This window comes from Mirounga leonina, unplaced genomic scaffold (genome assembly GCF_011800145.1).
Source record: "Mirounga leonina isolate KUSES-001 unplaced genomic scaffold, KU_Mleo_1.0 Mir_171, whole genome shotgun sequence".
Taxonomy (NCBI): domain Eukaryota; kingdom Metazoa; phylum Chordata; class Mammalia; order Carnivora; family Phocidae; genus Mirounga; species Mirounga leonina.
Window position 1 is genome coordinate 22,198,011 of NW_023270436.1, and position 10,222 is coordinate 22,208,232.

At 44.1% G+C, this 10,222-nt stretch overlaps 1 protein-coding gene across 1 annotated transcript in view; it reads left to right on the plus strand.

The window, feature by feature from the left end:
* The window catches only part of NEFH (neurofilament heavy), a 7,938-nt gene extending 6,494 nt beyond the window's left edge, over window positions 1-1,444 (plus strand). The window contains 1 exon segment of the mRNA XM_035017477.1: window positions 1-1,444. This exon segment is cut by the window's left edge and continues 11 nt beyond it. Coding sequence (XP_034873368.1) covers window positions 1-854 — 854 coding nt within the window. The 3' untranslated portion in view covers window positions 855-1,444.
* The last annotated feature ends 8,778 nt before the right edge of the window (window positions 1,445-10,222 follow it).

The following is a 10,222-nucleotide window of genomic DNA, read 5'->3' on the forward strand; positions in this document are numbered from 1 at the left end:
CCAAATCCCCAGTGAAGGAAGAGGCTAAGTCTCCTGAGAAGGCTAAGACTCTTGATGTGAAGTCTCCAGAAGCCAAGACTCCAGCAAAGGAGGAAGTAAGGTCCCCTGCAGACATCAAATCTCCCGAAAAGGCAAAAAGCCCTGTCAAGGAGGAGGTCAAGTCTCCAGAGAAGGTCAAATCTCCTGTGAAAGAAGAGACCAAGGCTCCTGAGAAAGAGGTCACAAAGAAGGAAGAGGCCAAGTCTCCCATAAAGGAGGAAGAGAAATCCCAGGAAGTGAAAGTCAAAGAGCCCCCAAAGAAGGTAGAGGAAGAGAAAGCTCCAGCCACACCAAAAACTGAGGAGAAGAAGGACAGCAAGAAAGATGAGTTGCTAAAGGAGGCTCCAAAACCTGAGGTCCAGGAAAAGAAGGAACCTGCTGTGGAGAAACCCAAAGAATCCAAAGTTGAAGCCAAGAAGGAGGCTGAAGATAAGAAAAAAGCAGTGACCTCAGAGAAGGAGGCTCCTGCCAAGGTGAAGGAAGAGGCCAAACCCAAAGAGAAGGCTGAGGTGGCCAAGAAGGAGCAAGATGATGCCAAGGCCAAAGAACGCAGCAAAGCAGCAGAGAAGGAGCCAGAAAAACCAAAGAAGGAAGAGACACCGGCAGCACCTGAGAAAAAAGATGTCAAGGAGGCCAAGAAGCCTGAGGAGAAACCCAAAGCAGAGGCCCAAGCCAAAGAAGAGCCCAGCAAGGAGGCCCCCACACCTGGCAAAGCCAAGACAGAAAAGGCTGAGAAATCCTCTAGCACAGACCAGAAAGACAGCAGACCTCCAGAGAAGACCACAGAAGACAAGGCTTCCAAGGCAGAGAAGTAAGGCAGGGAGAAAGGACTATCCAGAACAGCCAAAGAAACTCAGGAGGGCCAGGGAGCTCAAGGGTAATTTTCATTTTTTCTCCCTTTTCTTTATATAAGAAGAAACTCTGCTTAGATGATGGAGCCCTCCTTCACCAAACAGGAATTTCTATTAGCAATATGTTAGCAAGAGAGGGTATTCCCAGTCCCTGGCCCTACACCTCAAACCCTCCCCAGGCAATGGACAATTATGTTATGATAGCTTATCTAGCCGAATGTGATATATGCTGAATGCCACATGTAAACACTTGACTATAAAAACTGACCCCCTCCTTTCCAAATAAGTGCATTTATTACCTGTATGTGCAATTGACAGATGACCGCAACAATGAATGAGCAGTTAGAAACACATTATGCTTGAGATGTCTTAACCTATTCCTGAATGCCTTCTGTTTTCCAAAGGAGTGGCCGAGCCCTTGCCCAGAGCTCTCTATCCTGGAAGAGCTGAAGCAGGTGGGGCTGGGCACTGGCCACTGAATCATGCCAGGGCGCACTTTTCCACTGGAGTCCACTTTCAATTGCTTCTGTGCAATAAAACCAAGTGCTTATAAAATGAAAATGTTTCTGCTTTTATTTATTCTCTTCTCCCAGGCAGACTGGGGGACAGGGCAAGGGGAAGTCTAAATGTCACACTCAAGACAGCAGAGGACTGAGTGAGCATCAGAGGCCTTGTGCAGGTATGGGACCACTTAACGTGGCCCCTCTTGGGCTATTTCCTGGACATAAACCATGTGCCAGGCAATGTGCTATGTGCTTTATCTTTGTTATTTTGTACATAGGTGGCCTGGTGCATGGTTTCTCACCATGGTCCATGGATCACCTACATTAGCATCATCTGGGAGCCATACAGAAATCCAGACTCCTTGATTCCACCTTAGACCATTGAATCAAAATCTGAGGGGTAGTCCTGGGAAAGTACATGCTTTACCAACTCCCACTTGATTCTGATGCACATTGAAGCCTGAGAATGGGTGAGGTCCTTTGGATAGTAAACTATTTATAGAGCTCTACTATGTCCTCTTTTGTAAGGAGGGATGAGCCCTCTGATTGAGGGGCCATATGTTGCTAAATCACCTGTAGTGAAGACTATAGTCACCACCATTGGGAACAATCTGTCAGTAGTCACTTAATTGGACTCTAACATACTTCTCCAGAGACGATTTTGAAAGCTGTATTGTTCTTGTGGGATTTATGTGAGGTCTTTACTATAAAATTCTTGTGTGGTTTCCAACTTTGTGTTTGCTTTTAGCACTTTTCCTGGGAATTACTTCTTTCCTGGCCTGCCCTCAGAGCCACCATGTTTTCTAATTGCCCTATACCACTGGTCACTGGTGATTGGTCCAAGAATGGCCACCGACTCCAGATGAGCCAATGCGAACTCTTCCTGGGATTTCAAACTTGGGACCAGATTGGCTGTCAGTTTTCTCCTTGTGGGGGGTAGGTGGATAAGGGAATCAGTAGCTATAGGCCACCATATTTCCATCCTTGTGGAAAAGTTAGTCTGTGAGAAAGAGAGATGGACAGAGACAAGATACCTAGAAAGTCGGGGCGCCTGGGTGGCTCAGTTGGTTAAGCGACTGCCTTCAGCTCAGGTCATGATCCCAGGGTCCTGGGATTGAGTCCCACATCGGGCTCCAGTCCCGCATCGGGCTCCCTGCTCTGCGGGGAGCCTGCTTCTCCCTCTCCCACTCCCCCTGCTTGTGTTCCCTCTCTCACTGTGTCTCTCTCTGTCAAATAAATAAATAAAATCTTAAAAAAAAAAAAAAAAAGATACCTAGAAAGTCATTGTAGACTTCAGGCCCTTGATCCTGATGTTCCCTTCCATGGCTTATTGACCATTCTTTGAGCTGATAAAGTTTTGCCAAAGCTCATTTAGGATATGGCTCTGTCATATGCAACTGGAAGAGTTCTGAATAATGTAGTGACTGAGGGGGGCTGGTAACTATGTTAGAAACCAAATGGTCTACTTGGGACTCTCTCTGCCCCTCCCCTCCCCCATTCTCTCTCAAATAAATAAATAAATCTTTAAAAAAATAACAAAAGTAGGGGCTCCTGGATGGCTCAGATGGTTGAGCATCTGCCTTCAGCTTGGGTCATGATCTCAGGGTCCTAGGATTGAGGCCCATATTGAGCTCCCGGCTCAGCGGCAAGTCAGCTTCTCCCTCTCCCTCTGCCTCTCCCCCTGCTTGTGCTCTTTCTCTCTCAAATGAATAAATAAAAATCTTAAAAAAATAAAAAATAAAAGCAATGAATACGGATTATACCAAAAAGTAAGATAAATTTAAAGGAAAATGGAGTGTGTAACTGATCAAAAACACCAATCTCTCATACCAGTCTGGAGAAAATGCTTATAATTGATAAAGGACTGAGAAACTACAAGAATAGAGGAGACTAAGGAGATATGATGACTCAGTGCAATGTGGTAACCTACACTGAATCCTAGAACATTAGTGGAAAAAGCAATGAACTCCAAATGCAGTCTGTCATTCAATTAAGAGTTATATATCAATATTAATATTTTTTTGTTGTTCTGACAAATGTTACCATGATCATCCAGATGTGAATATTACAAGGAATGGGGTGAGGGTATTCAGGAACTTACTATGCTGTCTTTGCAACTTTTCATTAAATTTAAAATTACTTCAAAAGAGGGGCACCTGGGTGGCTGTTGTTAAGCATCTGCCTTCAGCTCAGGTCTTGATCCCACCCAGGGTTCTGGGATCAAGTCCCACATCGGGCTTCCTTCTCGGCTGGAAGCCTGCTTCTTCCTCTCCCACTCTCCCTGCTTGTGTTCCCTCTCTCGCTCTCTGTTAAAAAATAAATAAAATCTTAAAAAAATTAAAAAAAATAATAAAAAAAATTACTTCGGGGTGCCTGGGTGGCTCAGTTGTTAAGCGTCTGCCTTCGGCTCAGGTCATGATCCCAGGATCCTGGGATCGAGCCCCGCACCGGGCTCCCTGCTCAGCGGGAAGCCTGCTTCTCCCTCCCCCACTCCCCCCGCTTGTGTTCCCTCTCTCACTGTGTCTCTCTCTGTCAAATAGATAAATAAAATCTTTTAAAAAAAAAATTACTTCAAAATATAAAATCTTAAAAAAAATAAAGGAGGGGTGGCACCTGCTGGCTCAGTCATTGGAGCATTTGACTCGATCTTGGGGTTGAGTTCAAGGTCCATGTTGGATATAGAGATTATCTAAAAATAAAATCTTTTTTTAAAAGATTTAATTGATTAACATAACATAAAAAGATTTTATTTATTCATTTGAAACAGAGATACAAAGAGCATGAGCAGGGGGAGGGGCAGAGGGAGAGGAAGCAGGAGACTCCCCACTGAGCAGGGAGCCCGATGTGGGACTCGATCCCAGGACCCTGAGATCATGACCTGAGCCAAAGGCAGACACTTAACCATCTGAGCCACCCAGGCGCCCCATAAAAATAAAATCTTTAAAACAAAATTACTTCAAAATAAAATCTTTAAAAAAAATGATATATCAATGGGGTGCCTGGGTGGCTCAGTTGGTTTAAGTGTCTGGCTCTTGGTTTTGGCTCAGGTCATGCATGATCTCAGGGTCCTGGGATTGAGCCTGCATTGGGCTCGGCACTCAGCATGGAGTCTGCTTGAGATTATCTCCCTCTCCCTCTGCTCCTCCACCTGCTCATGCCCTCTCTCTCGCTCTCTCTCAAATAAATAAATAAAATCTCTTAAAAATTTGATATATCAAGAAATTGAGCAGTACTAAAAACATAAAGTAAATACCAGATATCAGAACCTAAGACCTGGAGTTGAAGATAAAGTAGATGAGGGTCAGGGAGAGGCAAAGGCCCCTATGTGTCATTATAAGCAGACCGCAACCAGTCAAAGCCAACAGGGCCCAAAATGGCTTCTAGCCCAATCTCCTTATTATACAGATGAGGAAACAGGCCAGAGAGTAGGAGCCTGCCTAAGGCCAAGTTGGTAGCAGAGTTTAGCTTTCCTATTTGTTCTATAGAGAAAATATGAATTACCTGGATATTAATTTTTTAAAGAGTCTGATTTTTTTTTTAAGATTTTATTTGACAGAGAGACACAGCGAGAGAGGGAACACAAGCAGAGGGAGTGGGAGAGGGAGAAGCAGGCTTCCCGCCGAGCAGGGAACCTGATTCGAGGCTCGATCCCAGGACCCTGGGATCATGACCTGAGCCGAAGGCAGACGCCCAACAACTGAGCCACCCAGGCGTCCATACTCTGATTTTTTTAAAAATGTCTTCAGTGACCCTTATTTAGAAAATTTATACTTTCTCAGTTTTGAAATCACAGGCAAGACATGATAGGCATTAGAAATACAAGGGCTCTTACAAATCACTGACTCAGCCAATGTCCATATGAGACAAGATTAGAATCCAGGTCATCAGCTTTGGTACCATCATGATCACCACCTTCCAAGGACTGGGTGCTAGGCTACACATTTTATATCCACAGTCTAACAACAGCCCAATGAAATGAGCACTACTGAACCTGCATTTCTCAGCTGAGAAAACTGAGGCTCAGAGAGGTGACTTTGCCTAAAGTCCCAGAGCCAGGAAGATGTGGAGGCTGGATTTAAATTTGAACCTGACCACAGAGCCCAGGCTCTTCCTTTCTTTGTCATTCTGCCTCCTGACATATTACATGGACACCCCAAACCAGATGCTGTAGGTATTTGGAACACCAAAAGCCCCAGCCTTCCTCGGTGATATCATTCTCATGGTGACCCCAAGTGGCACAGGCAGGGCAGAAGGATCTGGCCCGGCCATGCCTCCTCTTTGCCCTAAGTGGACATGCTCCCAGTCCTGTAGGCAGGATTAGCTGGCCAGATACCAACTAGGACTAACTTTAACCATCTGCCAAACAAAATAATTCTCCCTCTGGGAGGATACAAAACTTAGGAAAAACCAATAGAATCAATTTGCTAAGAAATTGCTTGTCAGATGTCAAGGGCCTGGGGGATACAGACAATAAATGAAAAGAAGCTGACTACTTTGGGATGTGCCCTTCCTGCTGACTAGCTGTCGGCTCAGTAAACATAGCTGGGTTGATGAAAAACATCCTTCATTTTTTCCCCAGGGGAATTGTTTCAGAAAGGCTAGGTTGGGTTCTATGATAATAAACAACATCTCAGTGGCTTAGCCCAAAGAAAGCATTTTTCTCACTCACACTACACATCCAGTGTGGGTCGGCAGGGGTCTCTGTTCATAGTGGTCACTCAAGAACCAAGCTAATAGGTGATCCATCTAGATCCAGGTTTCCAAGTTCACTGAGGCAGGGGAGAGCGAATGTGACAAACCATGCACAGACTCTTAAAGGTCCTATCTGGGAGTGATACAGGTCTCTTCTGGTAACATTGCACTGGCCAAAGCAATTCACACAGTTATACCTAACATCAGAGGAGATAGAGCAGTCTTACTAAGTGCTAGAGGGAGAAGAGGGGGAACTTTTTTAGGGGGCAGCACTGATAACTCCACAGCAATGTTCCAGAGAATTCTGACCAGCAGCTCCTGAGGGGACGCACTGGAGGTTCCCATATTCATCAGCATTATTTCTGCTGCAGGTAGCCAAAACAGAATCAAACGAGTTTAAGCAAAATACTATTGCTACTGATTAATATTATAATAATGATAACTATATCAGCTCATACAACCAAAGAGTTCAAGAAGGTTGACTTGTGGGGCACCCGGGTGGCTCAGTTGTTAAGCGTCTGCCTTCAGCTCAGGTCATGATCCCAGGGGTCCTGGGATCGAGCCCCGCGTCGGGCTCCCTGCTCGGCGGGAAGCCTGCTTCTCCCTCTCCCACTCCCCCTGCTTGTGTTCCCTCTCGCTGTGTCTCTCTCTGTCAAATAAATAAATAAAATCTTTAAAAAAAAAAAAGAAGGTTGACTTGCTTCAGATAAAGCTAGATCCAGTGGAATTCTCAAATGATGTTCCTCAAGATGCTGCCACTCCTTTCTCCACCTCTTGGCTATTTTCTTTTGTATAGGCTTCATTCTCAGGCAGGACCTCTCCCTGTGGTCTCCAGCTTCAGGCTTACATGCCACCAGTTGAGTCAACTCAGTGGGAGAAGAGAATTCTTGTTCAATATTTCACGAAAAGTCCAGGGGTTGGTTCTCACTGGGCCGGTAAGGTCCCGTACTCCTCTCTGGCCATGCACAAGACACTGATGAGCTAGGCATGGTCACCTGCCCATGCCTGGAGCTGGGGAAATATGTCATGCCCCACAAACTGAAATTGAGAGTTTGGAAGGTGTGGTTCCCAAAGGAAATTAGAGGTACTGTTATCAGAAGAAAAAGGAATGGATGCTGGGCAGTAACAATGATAAATGTCCACAGTGCCTGTAGCAGAAGATCCAAATGAGCAATAATACCCAATGTTAGTGGGTATGCAGAGAAACCTGAATTTTCTGGAACTGATGATTGGAATGAAAATGCCAGGGTCCTGGGATTGAGCCCTGCATCGGGCTCCCTGCTCGGCGGGAAGCCTGCTTCTCCCTCTCCCACTCCCCCTGCTTGTGTTCCCCTCTCTTGCTGTGTCTCTCTCTGTCAAATAAATAAAATCTTTAAAAAAAAGAAAATGGATAAAACCTTCCTGGAAGGCAATCTAATGAGATACATCAGAAGCTTAAAAGCCGAGATACTCTAACCAAAGTGTGCCACTTCGGGGAATGTATCCTAAATTAATAACCAGGTCTATACAGAAATATTCAAATACAAAATACATTCACTTCAGCTTTGTTTATATTTTGGAAAAAATGGAAAGTACCGTGAATATACAATAATAGGAGAATGGCTAAATAAATTACATTTATATTAGCAAACATTTTGCAGGAAAAAAGAAAACGAGTGTGTTTTTTTTCAACTAAAAAAATTTGGGGCGGGGGGCGCCTGGGTGGCTCAATCGTTAAGCGTCTGCCTTCAGCTCAGGTCATGATCCCAGTGTCCTGGTATCGAGCCCTCCATCAGGCTCCCTGCTCCGCAGGAAGCCTGCTTCTCCCTCTCCCACTCCTCCTGCTTGTGTTCCCTCTCTCGCTCTGTCTCTCTCTGTCAAATAAATAAATAAAATCTTTAAAAAAAAAATGGACAAATTCCTAAAAAGACACAAACTACTGAAATGACTCAAGAAAAAAACAGAAAATCTGAATAGATCTACCACAAATAGAGATCAAATTAGTAATTTCAAAACTACCCACAAAGAAAAGTTCAGGCCTAGATGGCTTCACTAGTGACTTCTACCGAACATTTAGAGAATTAACACCAATCCTTCTCAAATTAAAAAAAAAAAAAAAAGAGGGAACACTTCCTAATTCATTCTCAGAGGCCTGTGTTACCCTAATACCAAAGTCAGACAAAGAACCACAACAAAACTACAGAGTAATATCCTTATGAATGCAGATGCAAAAATCCTCAACAAAATACTAGGCAAATCCAATCCAACAACATATTAACAGGATTATACACCATCATCAAGTAGGATTTATCCCAGAAATGATGGTTCAACATAAGGAAAGCAATTAATCACTGAATGATTCACTTTAAAATGGTTAATTTTATGCCATGTGAATTTCACCTCAATAGATTTTAAAAATTGTGGCAAAATACACAGAAAATTCACCACTAGTGATATTTAGTATATTCATAATGTTGTGCAACCATTACCACTACCTAGTTCCAGAAGGATACCCCTTGCCCATTAAGCAGTCTTTCCCATCCCTCCCAGCCCTGCTCCTGATAACCACTACTCTGCTTTCTGTCTCTATGGATTTATGTATTCCAGACATTCATATAAATGGAATCATACAATATGTGACCTTTTGTGCCTCACTTCTTTCTGGGAATAGTCTATCCTGAAGGTTGTAATACCAACCATGAGGAAGACATGGAGAAGGAGGTGTTTTTGCTGCTTGTTTTTTAAAATATTTTTTATTTATTTGAGAGAGCACAAGCAGGCAGAACAAGCAGGGGGAGTGGGAGAGGGAGAAGCAGGCTCCCTACTGAGCAGGGAGCCTGATCCCAGGACCCTGGGATCATGACCTGAGCCGAAGGCAGACGCTTAACCAACTGAGCCACCCAGGCGCACCATGCTGCTTGTTTTTTTGCTGAAGCCTGAAGATTCTTTAACAATCACATATAAATGTCAGCCTTACACAGTGCATTAATGATTATAAAAATAGTTTTCTGACTGTCTCAAATCTGAGTTTACTTCTTAAATTTAATGTTTCACTTTAATCTTCTCCTAACAGACTCTAAACTTCATGTATTAATTCATTCAAGAAATATTTATTGGTCTCCTGTTGTGTATCAACCTTGTGGGATGTAGAGGCAAGCAAAATAGAAGTGTGTTTCTGCCTTTTCTGGAGCATGCAGTCTAGTGGAAAAACAAGTACTGAAGAGTAAAACACAAATGGTTGCATAATAAAATGTTGTATGTTCCATCCTACTGGGTCTCCATTGGCTTTTGCCTCTCTGGCCTCCATTCTCTTTTTTTCTGATGAAAAGTGAAACATCTCCCCACTCAGGCCATGTAATAGGGTGAAGAATGGTCCTCCAAAGATATCCATGTCCTAATCCCTGGAACCTGTGAATGTTACCATATATGGCATAAAGGACTTTGTAGATGTGATTAAGTCAAGGATTTTTGAGATGGGAGATTATCCTGGATTATCCAGATGGGTCCATTGTCATCACAAGGCTCCTCACTAGAGGGAGCAGGTGTCGGAGGAGGAAGTGATGGGATGATAGAAGCAGAGACTGGAGTGATGCACTTTCAAGATGGAGGAATGAACCACAAGCCAACTCTAGAAGCTGGAAAAAGCACGTAAATATTCTGTCCTTGAGCCTCCAGAAGGAACCAGCCCTACCAAAATCTTGACTTTAGCCCAGTGAAATTGATTTCAGACTTCTGGCCTCCAGAATAGTTAAGAGGATCAATTTGTGTGTGTGTTTAAGATTTTATTTATTTATTTGACAGTGAGAGAGGGAACACAAGCAGGGGGAGTGGGAGAGGGAGAAGCAGGCTTCCCGCTGAGCAAGGAGCCCAATGCGGGACTCGATCCCAGGACCTTGGGATCATGACCTGAGCCGAAGGCAGACGCTTAATGACTGAGCCACTCAGGCGCCCCAATTTGTGTTGTTTTAAGCCACCAAGTTTATAGTAAATTGTTGCAGTGCCCACAGAAACCTAATATAGGCCATGTGGTTTGGGTGTCCATGGACCCAGGACCCAGAGATGTATGTGTGTCAGGCATGGCGCATCGTATACTGTCCCCTGGCCTCTGTGATTGGTTCAGAAATTTACATGTGTTGCAAGTCTATCCAACGAAAGCCA